General features: G+C 38.4%; 1 protein-coding gene across 3 annotated transcripts in view; it reads right to left on the reverse strand.

The window, feature by feature from the left end:
• The window catches only part of LOC114053919 (phosphoprotein associated with glycosphingolipid-enriched microdomains 1-like), a 230,057-nt gene that overhangs the window by 28,812 nt on the left and 184,083 nt on the right, over positions 1–17,162 (reverse strand). For all 3 annotated transcript variants that reach the window (XM_027877054.1, XM_027877053.1, XM_027877055.1), the window contains 3 exons: positions 10,422–10,631; positions 8,434–8,485; positions 315–411 (listed from right to left, as the gene is read on the reverse strand). In XM_027877054.1, coding sequence (XP_027732855.1) covers positions 315–411; positions 8,434–8,485; positions 10,422–10,546 — 274 coding nt within the window. In that variant the 5' untranslated portion in view covers positions 10,547–10,631. The remainder of the gene's footprint in view (positions 1–314; positions 412–8,433; positions 8,486–10,421; positions 10,632–17,162) is intronic.

Genomic DNA, 17,162 nt, shown 5'->3' on the forward strand with positions numbered 1-17,162 from the left:
AAACATTTATTGACCTTCCATATGATAAGCACTGTGTTAGCTGCCAAGAGTTGTAAGATACAGCTAATTCAGATTATATTATCAGAGAAAGCAAATTATAACTAGGAGCCATAGAACCAGGAAATATCAGAGCCAGTAGAAAATTTAATATCTGCAACTCAATGAGATTTGTAAAACTGGTTCTAAAAGTGAGTAAACTGATAGAAGTTAAGTTTAAACTATATTACTTAGAGTTTCTGTACATATTAAGTTCAGAATATGATGAAGTATGTATGATGAGATTTCTACATATTGGAAAACTCAGCAGAACTTACTGTCTCCATTGGTAAGGCCCCCATTTTGTTCACTGCTTGCAGGAAGTTCGGTACCCAAACTAGTAACTGAATGGCTGAACATCTCCTTATCTGAAGGCTGTAAAAAATGAACATATAACATAGCTAAGAAATGTATTCTGCATTGTAACAAAGGGCTTAAAACAAAGTGATTAAAAAAAAACCCTCAACAACCTAAGGGAAAGATGTAGCAACAGAAAATTATGTCCTGAAGATGGTAAAGTACAGGCTGGGATGCAGCTGAACTCTCCCGATATTACCTTTCAAACAAGTTTAAAATAATGCCTCAAACATGTATAATCTATATCAGATTGCCTGCCGTCTAGGGGAGGGGGAGAAGGAAGGGACAAAGGGAGAAAAATTTGGAACTCAAAACCTTATAAAAAATGAAAACTATCTTTACATGGAATTAGAAAAAAAAATACTATTTTAAAATGTCTCAAATCAAATATTGGAGTGTCAGGGTTAACAAAAGGTCAGAGGGAGATATTTTTCCAGCCAGACAACTTAGGAGGTTCAGAAGAAAAGTCTGTGATATTGAGGTGGACACAAACCTGGATTGGGCCAGGAGCACCAGTGGTAGGCCTTGGAGGTGGCCATGATTGACAGAAGCTTCAGGAGCTCTCTGCGCAGAGATGGTAAAGGGGTCAGTCAGCTGGTCACAAAGAGATCATAAGGGACTCTTTGCTGGCACTGGGTGCAGCTGGTGCTGATTGGCAACTCTGTAAGCAGTTCTGGGTTGCAGTTCCAGGATGGAGAAGGGAGCAGGGTACCGGATCATAATTCCAGGGCTAAGAGGGACACTAGTACTTGCAGCTGAAGAGGAACCGGGTCCTTCCTGGGTAAAAACCAGAGTGCAGACCAGGAGAGCAGTGACTACACCTCTCCAAGATAATATAACCTTGAAAGCACTGAAAACTTGCATACTCCCAGAACTAGCTCTGAAGACAGTCACACAAAAAAGCCTAAACCTTGGTACAGTGCCTTCCAAGCCCAGATGAGCAGAGTCCAACTTTAACATAAAGTTCAAAGTTCAAATAAGATGGGAAGATGAGCAAACAACAACAACAACAAAAAGAGCTTGATCACAAAGAGCTACCACGGCAGTAGTGAAGACCAAGACATAAACTCTGAATAAGACAACAAAGTGAAGAATAATCATTGGACCCAAGGCCAGCAAGAATTCCTGGTAGAGTTAAAGAGAAATGAGTGGTGAAGGAAAAATTGGGAAAAGAAATGAGAGTGATACAAGAAAATTATGAAAAGAGAATTAACAGCTTGGTAAAAGAGGCACAAAAAAAAAATACTGAAGAAAATAACACCTTAAAAAACAGAACTGGCCTAATGGTAAAAGAGGTATAAAAGCTCACTAAAGAAAACTAAAAAAATTCACTGAGGGAAAGAACTCCTTAAAAAGAAGAATTGGCCAAATGGAAAAAGAGGTACAAAAGCTCACTGAAAAAAACAATTCCTGAAAAATTAGAATTAGGAAGCAAATGACTCCATGAGACATCAAGAAACAATGAAAGGTAAAATTAATGAAAATATAGAAGAAAAAGTGAAATATCTCATAGGAAAAACAACTGACCTGGAAAATAGATTGAGGAGAGAAAATTTAATAATTATTGGACTACCTGAAAGTCATTATCAAAGAAAGAGCCTAGACATCATATTTAAAGAACTCATAAAGTTTTATTCTTCAAGCATTGACTGCCACCACCACTATCTTTATACAGAGAATGGTGGTGGTGGCAGGCAATGCTTGAACCTTGCTCTAATAGTAACTGTTCAAAGAGGGAAGAATATATAAACACACTCAGTTAGTGATAGAAATCTATCTTACTCAACAGGGAGATAGGAGGGGAAGAAGATAAGAGTTTGGGGGTAGGGAGAGAGATGATAAAAGGGAGGGCAGATTAAGGGAGGCAGTGGTTAGAAGTAAGACAGACTTGAGGAGGGACAGGGTAAAAAGAGAGAGAAGGATAATAGATAAAGGATAAACAGGATGGAGGGAAATACAAAGTTAGTAATCATAACTGTGAATGTGAACGGGATGAGCTCACCCATAAAACAAAAGCAGATAGCAGAATGGATTAAAAACCAGAATCCAACAATATTTTGTATACAGGAGACACACTTGACACAGAAAGACACATACAGAATTAAAATAAAGGGCTGGAGCAGAATCTGTTATGCTTCAGCTGACATAAATAAAAAAGCAGGGTTAGAAATCATGATCTCGGACAGAATAAAAGGAAAAATAGACCTAATTTAAAAAAGAAGATAATCAGGGAAACTACATTTTGCTAAAAGGTACTATAGGCAATGAAGTAATATAAAAAAAATTTATATTTTTTTTAAGTTTAAAGGCCTCATTTCTCAAATATACAGCGGACTGAGTCAAATTTACAAAACAGTCATTCCCAATTGATAAATGCTCAAAGGATATGAACATGTAGTTTTCAGAAGGAGAAATTAAAGCTACCAAAGTCATATGGAAAATGCTCTAAATTAGTATTGATTAGAGAATGGCGAAGATGGCAGAAGGAAAGCAGTGACTGTCTTGAGCTCTCTCCCAAAGCCCTCCAAATACCTAAAAAAATGGCTCTAAACAAATTCTAAAGCAGCAGAACCCACAAAAAGACAGAGTGAAACAAATTTCCAGCCAAAGACAGCCTGGATGGTTGATCACAAAGGTATATCGCGCCAGGTGGGGAGAGAAGGGCAGTTCGGTGTGGGCGCGCAGGCTGCAGCGAACCTGAAGCAGGCCTCAGAGGACTGAATCACAGGCAGCTGTGATGGTTTCCAGACTTCTCAACCCCTGAACGTCAAAGACAACTTAGAAGGTCAGTGGGAAAAGTCTGTGGCTGTGGTGAGAGAGGAGCTAGGTCTCAGCCACAAATCTCGAATGTGGCCCAAGAGGCTGCGGCTTTTTCCTGAGCTTCTGGCCCACTGACCGAGGAGGAATTGAGTGGCTGATTAGAGGGGGATTGCAGGGATCTCTTTGCCAGTGCTGAGGCAGGAATCTCTTGCTTTACTGGTGCTTAGATCTGGGTCACAGTTCTGAGGGGCGGTCCTGGGGCGAGGAGGAACGCTGGTGCAGTGGAGTTTGTTGTGGTGGTGGAGAGAAAACACCTCGCCCCTTATCATACCACCTTGGAAGAACTGAAAATTTACAGGTCCCTAGAAGTAGCTCTGAAAACAGCTGTACAAACCCCCGAAGCTTGGGACAGTACACTCTTCACATTGGAAGCAGACTTTTACCTTAACAAAGAGTTTAAAACTCAAGTAATTGGCCGGGATCATGAGTAAGCAGTGCAAAAAGAATCAGACTATATTATCTTACTTTGGTGACAAAGAAGACCAAAACATACAACCAGAAGAAGACAACGAAGCCAAAGCTCCTACATCCAAAGCCTCCAAGAAGAATATGAATCAGTCCCAGGCCTTGGAAGAGCTCAAAAGGGATTTTGAGAAGCAAGTAAGAGAAGTAGAGGAAAAATTGAGAGTGATGCAAGAAAATCATGAAAAACAAGTCAACAGCTTGCTAAAGGAGACCCAAAAAAATACTGAAGAAGATAACACCTTAAAAAATAGCCTAACCCAAATGGCAAAAGAGGTCCAAAAAGCCAATGAGGAGAAGGATGCCTTAAAAAGCAAAATTGGCCAAATGGAAAGGGAAGTCCAAAAGCTTACTGAAGAAAATACTTCCTTAAAAATTAGAGTAGAGCATTTGGAAGCTAGTGACTTTATGAGAAATCAAGACACTGTAAAACAAATCCAAAAGAATGAAAAATTAGAAAACAATGTGAAATATCTCATTGGAAAAACAACTGACCTGGAAAATAGATCCAGGAGAGAGAATTTAAAAATTATTGGACTATCTGAAAGCCATGATCAAAAAAAGAGCCTGGACATCATCTTTCAAGAAATTATCAAGGAAAACTGTCCTGATATTTTAGAACCAGAGGGCAAGATACAAATTGAAAGAAATTGAAAGATTAGAGAATGGCAAATTAAAACAGCTATGAGGTACCAGTTCACACCTGTCAGAAATGACAAATGCTGGAGGGAATGAGAGAAAATAGGCATGTCAATGAATTGCTGATGGAGAAGTGAACTGGTCCAACCATTCTGGAGCACAATCTGAAACTATGCCCAAAGGGCTATAAAACTGTACATACCCTTTGATTAAGCAATAGCACTACCAGGTTTATATCCCAAAAAGATCAAAGAAAAAGGAAAAGGACCTATACGTACAAAAATATTTATATTTAGGGAATGGCTCAACGAGTTGTGGCACATGATTGAGATGGAGTACTATTATGCTATAAGAAATGATGAGGGGGGTGATTGCAGAAAAACATGGCCAGACCTATATGAACTGATGCAAAGTGAAGTGAGAAGAACCAAGAGATCATTGTGCACAGTAACAGCAATATTATAATGATGATTAACTGTGAAAGACTTGACGAATCTGATCAATACAATGATTCAAGACAATTCCACACACACTCTCTCTCTCTCTCTGACATGGCTAATATGGAAACATGTTTTGCATGACTTCACATGTATAATTGATATTATATTATTTGCTTTCTCTATGGGTCAGGGAGGAGTAGGATGGAGACAGAGAATCTATAACTTAAAATTTAAAAAGAAAAGAATGTTAAAAGTAAATAAAAATTGCTGAGGGCAGTACCAGAAAGAAAGAAAGAAAGAAAGAAAGAAAGAAAGAAAGAAAGAAAGAAAGGAAAGAAGGAAGGAAGGAACTTATGTCCTATACAAATTCTTCAATATTAACTGAGTTAACCACAGGGTATCTTTCAAAGTATCAGACTAATTCCCTTTGCCTCTAGGTGGGAACATCCATATCATACTAGATCTATTATAGTCTAAAAGATCGTTATAGAAGAATCCATGATCTAACCTAAACTGGTATTGAAATACGCAAAACAATATGCTAAAATTTAGCTCACTAACTAATCAACAAGCATTTATTTATCACTTAGCTTTCATCCCTTTCCCAGAACACTGCACAGAATCTACCTGAGCCTTCTAGAGGAAACAAGTCTCAGGGGTTGAGGAACAGAGGGTGTTAGGCTAAGAGGGTGGGAGAAGAGTGTGAGAGATGGGGGACCATTTCCTCCTTTGCTGCCCCTCCAGGCCTGAGGCTCAGAACCCATTTAGGCTCCTTGATTATTTACAGCTCTTATACAAGATGGGAGTCACTTACTCTATTCCATCCTAAGAGATAGAAAACCACTAAGCTTTACCATTCATCCATCTTCTACAATTGTCTGACTTATCATGTAACTTAAGGATCCCTGGGCCTTGATCTGCTTAGCCACTGCACCTTAGGACTTGACAGGATTTTCTGTCTATTCTGCAAATGTACTTCCTTTTATGCGTTGTCTTCTCCAATTAGGGTGTCAGTTTCTTGAAAGGACAGTCTGCCTCAAATTTTCTCTTTCGATTCCTAGCCCTTACCACAGTATTTGGCACATAGTAAGTGCTTAAAGAATGCTCATTTCATTCATGCATTTGTGTGCCAGACACTTGGATAAGTGCTTGGGATACAAATAAAAAGCAAAACCAGTCCCTGATGTCAAAGAACTTGCATTCTAAATCTTACTTATTCTCAAAAACATATACAAATAAAGGTAAATGGGACATCTGGAAATAAGAATGACCTTTCAGGGTCATTTTGCTATTTTACTCAGGTTAGTTGACCTCCTCAAATATTATAATATATGGCAAATTTAAGTATAATATTATAATATGTGGCTACTGTGAGCAAATAGTGTTCAAAATTGTAGTTAGAAATAATTTAGCTATAGTATATGATTATAATCAGGAAGGTAACTAATTGGCAGTAGTGTATCTCTGTTTAAATTACCTCCATAGTAAAGTTAAGCAATTTACAAGTCAAAACAAAGCTGTCAACACTGAAAGCATTTCCTTAAAAAATCATGCTGTTTCCCTTCTGCTCCACATTCCAAATATCAGTATAAAACGATAAGAACTGAAAATCCCATATTCTAATTTGCCCACATGATAATTTGTGTTACTACTGTGAATGATGTGAATTATTTAATCCTCCTCTTTCCCCCATTCCCATTTCATAGTATATGCCATATAAGATGAGAGAACATCCTGGTATAACCCATTAAGTCCTTTCCAAATGGTCTACTGTAAAAGGCATGGAATTGTGGATGTATTTGGGCACATGACTATCTCCACATGATAATCCCCACCACCTAATGGGGAAGCCAGCATTCAAACAACTCTGTGCAAAGATATATACAAGATAAATTGGAGATCATTAACAGAAGGAAGGCAAAGTTCCAGTCATCCTGCTTTAATTATGGTTCTGGTCTAAAGAAGTGTGCGCGCGCGCGCGCGTGTGTGTGTGTGTGTGTGTGTGTGTGTGTGTGTGTGTGTGTGTGTATGTTGGGGGTGGGGGACATGACAACTGTCTTCTAGTATTTAAAAGGCTGTCACGTGGAACAAGGTTTGGAATTGTCTGCTTGACCTGAAAAGGCAGTTGGAGCTAATGACGGTGGGGGTTAGTTTCAGAGGGATGGCTTTATGTTGGACATAAAGGGAAAAACAAAACAAAACAAAACAAAAACTGACCCTGAACTTCTTGACATTTAGAGTTATCCAGAAATCGAAAGGGTTGTCTGGAAAAATAGCAGATTTTTTTCTTAAGAAGGGGAGGCCTTTCAAAGAAATGCTGGATGATCACTTTGTTAGAGATATTGTAGAACAGCATCCCTGCTGGTCACATATTGGCTTAGAAAATCACAAATTAACATTATCTATGTTGTATTGTATCTTTACTTGTTTTGTTCAACCATTGCCAGTTACATTTGATCTGATTCTAGCTGAGGCTGACATTTCCACTGCAGAAGTGATTCCTATTTAGCTACTGATTAGACTAGATGTACTCTCTGGTCCTTCCAACACTAATATTCTATGTTTCTCTAAGTTAGGGACTGCCTCTATTTGGAAAAATGCATTCTACTAAATGGTCTTTTGGGTAAGTTCTGAAGGATTTAGGGGTCCAATTTATCCTCTATAGATCTTGTTTGTAGGTTGCCTCCCCCATTAAACTGTGAGTTCCCCGAGGGTGGGTTCTATTTTTGCCTTTCCTTGTGTCTCCAGTGCTTAGGATAGTGCCTGGCACACAGGAGGCACTTAATAAATGCTTGCTGACTTGACTTCACAAAAACTTCTGCTAACATAATATTTGTATTTACTTTTATTTACCAAACCTCTTTAGCCTCCTTTCCCACTTTAAGTACCTACTTGTACCAGGGAGAATACTCTCAAAGGCAGTATCTCTAACTCTCCAAGCTTTCATACAAGCCCTGTTCTGGGCCAATTCTGGAGAAAGTGGATCCAAAGCAGAAAGATTATGGGAGGTATTCTCCAGCATAACATTGTGAAAAGAGTATTATCCTCTACCATCACTAACATGAGAGTTCAAATTTCCTCTAGGATGACCCCCAATTCTCTGGAGCCATCCTTTGGTACCCTTGAGGGAAATTTTTGGAGGCAGGGATAACCTAAGGCAAGGTTTCAAATCCCTAGAGCTGCTACTATTCAAATGACATATGCCAGTCTCTTGAGGCCAATCAGAACAATGGGCCTCTAGGGCTGAGGGCTAGGAGGGGCAGGCAAAGTTCCTGCAAAAGGGCATGGTCCTATAAACTTTGTTAGAAGGCAAGTCCCTTGTGCCATTTGTTTACTGGTGCTTACTGATAATGGGAGTAGGGTTAACAGAAACTCTAAAGAATATGGTGCTGCCATAAATTCAGGAATATTTAAACATCTCCTCAGCTGGGCATTGACAATGAAATTCATGTGGTTATGGGAAATTCTATTACTAATTTCCACATTACTAGGCTAACAACACAGGCATTTAATTGTAGTTAATAGGTACTGAGCTTTTTCAGAAACACAAATTCCCATGAAACCTAACCCAAAGGACAAAGAATGGCTAATGCAGAGCTGATTTTAACGCATCCTGCCTGGCTTCCTTCTGGCCCCAGACATGTGGAAACATACTAAAATGTACAAAAATGAGCCTTACCACATTCATCAGGTTCTCATGGTCACCATTTTGTTGTTTTGGCTTCTTTTCTCTGAAATTTAAAATTTGAACTTTTAGTGACATTCCATATTTATATAGACATAGATCTAAAAATGAAACATATAGTACTTCATATACTTGGTTCCCTAGGATTTAGAAAATCTTGCTTTAATTCTTGATAAAATCTTTTTTCTTTCATTTAAAAAAAATGACTGCTTCTTAAGGAAGAAAGGACAGCTAGGTAATCATGCTATAAGTCTTTTCAACTCATTTGTTGGAAGGAAGTTCAATGAGACAATAAAAGCGCACCATAAGCCCATACAAATATTTTTGGTTAGCTTTTACAGAGGAAGTGAACAGTACTGGTGGTGCCAACAGAGTACCTTCTTAGTTCATGCCTCAAAAAGAAGGTGCTGCCTGAAATACATAGATAATTTAAGCCAAAGTGTATGAACATGAATATATATATATATATACACACACACACAGATATATCTACATACATAGATATATATGTACATATATTATACATATTTATTTATATATACACATCCATGTACCTATATGTGTACATATATATGGCAATATATAGGCATGTGTATATATGTCATATAGGGATAGGGTAAGGCAACAGACCTATGATTTCATTGGCATAGGCTAGCATTAGACCTATGATTTCATTGGTATAGGGAATACCAGTATAAGGGAACTCCTACCAGTACAAATCAGCAAATTCTCTGTAACTTATAATCTTCCATATACAGATATTTGGCCTGAAGTATGCAGATGATTTCCTTACCCCTCCAATTTGCTTCAAGAGAGAAAGCCTTTGTTGGAAAAGTTAAGCACTGTATGGGAATTTGGATAAGTAAATATAACACAAATCTAAGTGCTACTGGGGAATGCTTTGTGCACTCAGGATGTTTCAGAGCTCTTTCAAACTATGGTGGCCACAGGTGAGGGGCAATGGGATTCTCTTGCATCGGTTTGAATCATGTTGTCGTCAGTCTTTGAGAAGCAGGATTACCATAGAAAATCTATAAGGGAAGAGTGACATCTAATGGGAGGTAACTTTATTACAAAAACCTACTCTTCCAGATAGAGGCAAACACGCCCTCAAGCTTCTTCTACTCCAGACTCACAAAAAAGTCTGGTTATAGCCTCTAATCCCAAAGGGCTTGATACAGACATGGAAGAAACTGGAATTTTTCTCCAGTCCAGAGAAGTCCATTTCTGCAGTTTTTATCAGCTCTGTTTAGAGATAGAAAGGTACCACTTCGATGCCATTTATTAGATTCTGCCCAAGATTGAATGCGACAAGATTCCCCTCATTTTGAGTCAGTGAATCTCTTTCTAGAGGAGATGATGTATGCAGAATGGCTTTGATTTCCATGGTATCAGTGATATAAAATTTCTCAATAAAGTAATTGTGTTATCTACATTGACGTGAGAATGGCTTTCTTTTCATTAAAAAAAAATCTATCTCTGTGAAATCTATTCACTAACTGAGGTTCTGGCATTTCAAAATCTTATCTTGTCTTAAAGGTGATTGTTCTGACTATTAATTTTAATGCTTCTGTAAGAAGTAAAAGTTCAAAAGTAAAAAAAAAGTTATTACACCGAAGTGTTCAATGAACTATGACTCTGCAGGTTGTCATCTCTATTCATACAATTCATACAGATTTCAAAATATCCACACCTACTTGAAAATAACAAGATATCTACACAAGTGTCAGGTTAAATGAATGGCAAATAATTGCATTCAGAAAGGCCTCAAACACACAGGTGTGTGAACTGTTATCAAAAGAGTGTTAAAATAATGGCTCAATCTTCATTGAAATAGAAAATGGGCTCATCATCATTATAGCTGAGAGTAAATGGGATTAATTTTAATACCCAGGAGCCTCTGCTGTCTGAGTTGTGTAGCAGTAGCTAAAACAAACTATGATATGTTTAGGTGCCAGTAAGCTTGCTCGTCTAAGTCTTACCTTTCACAACTGGAGCACAGAAAGATGAGGAAGGTAATGAGTAGGAAAGTTGCAACAGCTGCCAAACTCCCCCAGATGATTATGTGCACCTGTCCACTATGCAGAAGGCTACCTTCAGGTCCCATGATGGTCTCAGGAGCTGGTACCAGCACGGTTGAATGGTTAGTCCTCCAAGCATTCAGACATCAGTAGCAGAAATGATAGATCCTTCTGGAATGAGAAGTTTTTGGGGGGAAACCTGACATTAAATATAGCTCCAGAATCTAGCAATTACAGCTCAAGCCTATTTAAAACACCCTTGAGAATAATCTACTTTGGGGAATGGAAATGTAGTAACTTTGGCATTCACTACAGAATAAGATTTCATTTGAAGGTGAATATTACACAGCAAACTAATTCCTTAAGTCTACTATAAAAATTAAAATTGGCAAGTCAATAGCTTTATTCATGGTAAAATTTCAAATTTTCCTTGATTCAGAGAAGGAAACATTTAATACAGTTTTTCTTATATGTTCAATTTACTTTCCCCCAATTTTCTCCTCAATGATCTTGACTTTCCTGCTCCCCCATCCCCAAGAAGACTTACAGGGAGTAAAATACATGAATTTCTTTTTAATTTTCATTCACTTGCATAAATCTTTTGTCCATATGAAGATAGTATGTATCACATCTATCAGAACAATATAATTTGGTGCTAGAAGGAATACTGGACAATAATTTCCATGTAAACTTTTAAAAAGTAAAGAAAAAAGGACTCCATATTGATTATCAGGTTCTCCAAAAGGTCCTACCTAAGTCTCTCTCATATGTCATATTAATTGCACTAAGCTCAGAAGAGTAGAAACCCTCCTCAATGAAATCCACAGCAATGGGGAAGTTTGTGTTAATCTTCTACACTGACAAAACAGAATGGATAAAAACAGATGATGTTTCAGCAGGATGAACAGCCCACTGCTTTAATCCACCAGTATCTACACCTTGAGTATGCACTGTGGGCAATGCAGAATTGAGTAGGGTAAGAAAAATGGATTGGATTATGTTTGGGAAATGACACAGCCTCACGGAAAGCACTATTCCTTGCTCACTGCTACAATGTTCCATCTCTTTTTTTTTGTTCCATCTCTTTAACATCAGTATTCTCTCACCCAGAGTATAAAGGTGTGACTCACAGAACACCATGATCTCAGAAGAATCAAACTGACAAATAATCCAAGGACAGTAGAAAGACGTGTGGTGGACATAAGCTGGCTGCAGCATGCTACCAACTACCAAAGAATGATGCCTGAGACCAAAATGGTATAAAAGAAAGCACTGAGGAGGAGTTAGCTGTATGATAGGAAACAGAGCTGGGCAGATCTTGAATGAGGAGCAATGTATCAGGAGCTGAGTGGTATGCTGGAGTCCTGTTTTATTAAAAGAACAACAGCATAGTAAGTGGATCATTTATGAAGCGTTTATAGAAAAAATGACAAGAAGCAATAAGAACTGGATGGAGGGGCTTATGACCTCTTATGACCTCTATCAGTGAACTACACTGATGGAATCCCTATTACCCCCAAAATAAACCAAAGAAAATCATGCCCTGACATAGGCAATGTGGTATGTTAGAAACAGCACTGGATTTGGAGTCTGAGGACCTGAATTCAAATAGTACTGACTTTATTATTTATCATCTGTGTGACTTTGGGCAATTAATCTAATGTTGGTTGAAGTAACTAGGGATGTCTAGCTCAGAGGACAGAAGAATCAGTGCAAGGAAAACATGAAAGCTGTCTTCAAGTATCTTAAGGGTTTTCATGGGTAAAAGGCATTACATGATTTGTTTAGTTTGGCTCCAGAACCAGGAGCTTGATGGAAATGATAACAGTAATTTAGGCTAGAAGTCAGCAAAGATTTCCTAACAATTAGAGCTATCCAAAAATGGAATTGAGTTGTGCTTTGAAAGGTCATGGGTTCCCCCACTTGTTAGGGACATTGCAGTGGGATTTCCTTTCACATGTCATTTGTACTTTACAGCTGTTGAAGTCCCACATTCAGCTCAATTTCTTTGATCCTGTGAAGTCACTTTACCTTTTTTGACTTAATTTCCTCACCTATAAAATAAGGAGGTCAGACTCACAGAAGTTCTATCCAACTCTAAACCAGTGGTCTTAGAACTCTACATAGTATTTTATGCAAATATTAATGCTGGTAAATCGACAGTTTTACTAAAGATAAAATTCCAAATTTGCTTTGTGTCAGAAAAGAAAAAGATTATGAGACATTTTATATAGAGCATCTCATTTAGTCCTCATAAAAATCTTGTGTTAGGGCAGGAATTATTTTCCCCACTTTACAGAGGAAGAAACTGAGGCCAAAAAAGTTAAAGTGATTTGCCTAAGGTTATACAGTCTAAACCATGGGTGGGGAAAGGCCACATGTGGCTTTGAGGTTTGTTCCTTTGGATTCAGTCAAAGGGCTGCTCTTGAGGACCTAGAGGGCCACATGTGGCTTTGAGGCTACAGGTTCCCCACCCCTGGAACTGTCTTCTAGTTTAGTCCACTTTCCATAGTACCATGGCATATCAGAAGCTTAATATTTAGTGAATGAATGCAACTTCTTAGGGAGTCAATATTTATTAAGTGCTTACTACTTAAAAGACACTGTGCTAAGTCCAGGGATACAAAGAAAGGCAAAAGACAGTTACAGCTCTAAAGGAGCTCACAATTTAATATAGGAGACAACTTGCAAATAACTATGTACAAACATGACACGTACAGGATAAACTGGCTAATGTTAATGGAAGGAAATTACTAGCATTAAGAGGAATTAGGAAAAGCTTCTAGAAGGTAGGATTTTAGGTAGGACTTGAAAGACACCAGGGAAGCCAGGGAATAGATATGAGGAAGGAGAGAATTCCAGACATGGGGGACAGACAGTAAAAGTGCCCAGGGTTATGAGATAGAGTGTCATGTGTAAGGAACAGCAAGGGATTGTGTGATTCCATCGTATGTGGGGCAAACGAGGTGAAAAAATATCAGAAGTGGGGGGGGCAATTTATGAATGGCTTTGAACACCAAACAAAGGATCTTATATTTGATGTTGGAGGTGATAGGGAGCCACTAGAATTTGCTGAGCAGGGAAGTGACCAGGTCAGATCACTTTAGGAAGATCACTTTGACAGCAGAGAGAAGAATGGACATGTTGAGTTTAAAATGTCTCTGGGATATTCAGTTTGAGATGTCGTAAAGTCAGCTGAAGATAGGAGACTGAGCCAGGAGGGAGGTTTGAGCTAGATAAGTACATCTGAAAATCATCAGCATAGAGATGATAACTGAATCCACTTGAGCTGATGAAATCACCATGTGAAATAGCATTGAAGGATAGGAGAAGACGGGAAGGGATGGAATCCTGTAGGATCCCCACACTTAGTGAGTGTGACTTGGATGAAAATCCAACAAAGAAGACTGGAAAAGAATAACCAGATAGGTAGGAGTAGAACCAGAGAAAACCTACAGGGAATAGTGTATCAAGGAGAAGAGGATGACCAACTGATGCTGGAAAGTTTGACCAGGGAGACCGTGTCATCAGGAGGGCACCCAGACTCAAAGCCAGAAGATGAAAGAAGTGGGAAAAGAAGAGATTTAAGATGAAAGCCAGTTTGTTGCCCATGGAGCAAAGACGCATGACGCTTTAGAGTGGGACACGGAGCGAGAGGCTGTACTAAGGGAGGGGGGATGGAGATTGAGATTTGATTAATGACAGCTGGGGATTCAGAATCACTGGAATTGGGAGGATATGGCTTGGTAGGAGTTTGTTAATCTTTGACGAATGGGTTAGGGGTAGAATATCAACATCACTGGGTCTCCGGGTAGAATCCTGTCAGGGTGTTAGGCAGCTCAGGAGAGCGATCTAGTGGGTGGAGCTGATGCAATGGTGCTTCTCTTCTTTTCTCACAGGCAGGTTAGTCCAGGAAATAAATACAGGGTGAGAGTAGGATAGAATAAAGTCTCTCTGTCCACTGCAGGCAAGGGTGGGGGAGGTCCTCTGCAAGTGGGAACAGGCCAGCCTAGGAGATAGGCATGAAAGGGAATGACATTTTTCATATCCCCTGTGCCCATGAAGAGGTCAGTCTAAGAGACTAGCATATGATGCAATGGCATCTTCTTAAAATATATTAATTTGATACAACCACAAATTGAAATGCATTTTTAATTAACTAAAAGAAATAATTAAAAAGCAATATCTGTGCTATAAAACTAAAAATTCTCATGTCCAAATATCTTAATTTGTTGTTCAGTCGTTTTTCAGTAGTAACCGACTCTTTGTGATCCCATTTGGAGTTTTTTTGGCAAAGATACTGGAATGGTTCACCATTTTCTTCTCCAGCTCATTTTACAGATGAAGAAACTGAGGCAAATAGGGTTGACTTGCCTAGGGTCACATGGCTAGTAAGTGTCTGAGGCCAGATCCGAACTAAGGAAGAGGAGTCTTCCTGACTCCAGGCTGGGTGCCCTATCCACTGAGCCACTTACCTACCCCAAGTATCTTAATAGTTATGGGTATTTTTAAAAGGCAATGGAAGCTGATAATAATAATTTAAAAAATTTGAACTTCTTTGGTTATCATGCTGTATGAGCACTTGATTTAGAAATATTTGGGTTGCTCATTCTGTAACATGTTTTTTTAGATAGTATTAGAATTTAAGTATAACTGCTGAATAAAACAAAGAAGAGCATATATGAATTCTAGTTTTAGGATAAAGATCAAAATTCACTACTGAAATTTTGTTTCAGAAAGGCAGCTACGATCTGCAGGAATCAACTGAATCGTTGATAGAAAGCAAGTCCCACCTCAATCCAGTCACCCCATCTGCCAACATTATGTGGTCCCCAAAATGGAATAAGAAAAAGCATTTTCCTCCCAAGGGATTTAAATGAGGCCCAATTTTTTCTAGGTGAAACATTATCACTTGTATTTAGATACTTGGGGCTAAGGACTAAAAAAAAAAAACTTCAACTATTACCTTTTTATAGGCAGTTCAGGTCTCTGAATGAACATTACTACTATCCTTTAAGGGCCTATAAATTATGTAATTGAACAATCTTCTCTGCTAAAACTGAGCTCAATTCTCGATGATTATGTCTTGTGGTTGTTAATACAGTACACTTCTCCTCTTTCTTCCTAGCAATGAAGGACAGAATCTTTCACTGTTCACACTGTACCAACGTGTGTGTGTGTGTGTGTGTGTGTGTGTGTGTGTGTGTGAAAATACATATGCATATAATCCTGCAGATATGCATATATCCATGTATCATTCCACCATAACTTTTATTATTCTGCTGGAGAGATTAATTTCCTTTGATGTTGGAAAGAGGATAAAAATAAGAATCCACAACAGTTCAGTGGAGTGAATGAACCTGCAGTCTGTATAGCTGGAAGAGTTCCTGCTACCTATGGGACTGGGGAAAACTGCTATTACATTCAAGCCTAAGTTTCTGTATCTGTAAAATGGGTATAACACTTGTGCCAATGCCCTGACAGCACTGTTGAGAGAAAACAGCTTTATAAACCCCCCAAATTATGCAAATATGAATTATTATTATGTGAGCTCTAATCAATAAACATTAAATGCTTATGGATACCTCCGTCACACACAGTAAAGTGTGGGAAATCAAGTGAAAAATATAGCTCTTATTAGTTGTTGAAAGAATCAGAAAGCAATAACCAGAGACAAGGGACTACAAAATACTAGGAAAGAAGCTTATTGGAACTGTTTGGTTTATTGGGAAAATCCCAGAGGAAAACTTCAGGCCCCTAACTGTTCTGGGATGCAGGTACTCTGCTGACTGCTTGAATGAATGTTTGATCTGCATCACTACCAGTCATTGGGGGCTATTAGTGTTAATCAAGTTACCTAGCAACATGACAATTTTGGAATCAAATTAAACACCTATTTAGAATCTAATATTGGAGTGTTTCAGCAGAGTGTGGTGTGCCCAAGACAGGTTCTAAGGCTTATGGCTCTTCTTGAGAAGCTTCTCTTGCCAAGGCAACCCAAATTCAATCAAATGATCTATCAACAAACATTTATTAAAGGCCTATCCCCCCACCCCCACACACGCCAAGTTCTATGCTAACCTCTGGGGATATAAATACAAAAAATCATGCAATCCCTACTCTCCTAGAGATTCTTCTATTCTAATTTACTTCCTAGCAGTAACATAACAAGTGGAAAGAAGTGTATTTGGGAGAATGTAAGCTCCTTGAGGGCAGGAACTGTTTTGTTTTTGGTTTTGAATCACTGTCTTTGGTACCTAGTGAGTGTTTAACTAAAAAAAAAAATTGTTGGATTGAATTGAAAGAGATAAGAAAGGAAAATTAATAAAAACTAAGACTATGGGCCTTTGGGGAGTCTTGGGGACATGCTTACTATAGATCAGGTTTAATAGTATCTGAAGAGTCCAGTTTCCACATACTCTGCTCAGGTGAGTGGGGCATTTTGGAAGATCTGTTTCTTTCAGGTTATTCAGGATGCTTTCCTGAGTACCCTCAGCAATCAGTCAACTAGTATTTATTAAGTACCTACTATGTGACAGTCACCATATTAAGCACTGGATGCTAATGTAGCCTAAAAGAAAAAGTTTTTGGGTTTTTAAAAACTGTATCTTCCAATTTAATGTCTCCTTTTAAAAAAAAATGATGGATTCTAACAGAAAGAGGAATAGGATTTAAGTTTTAACATATATCAACGTGAATTTA

The sequence above is a fragment of the Vombatus ursinus genome, unplaced genomic scaffold, assembly GCF_900497805.2.
Source record: "Vombatus ursinus unplaced genomic scaffold, bare-nosed wombat genome assembly UNPS02014812.1, whole genome shotgun sequence".
Taxonomy (NCBI): Eukaryota; Metazoa; Chordata; class Mammalia; order Diprotodontia; family Vombatidae; genus Vombatus; species Vombatus ursinus.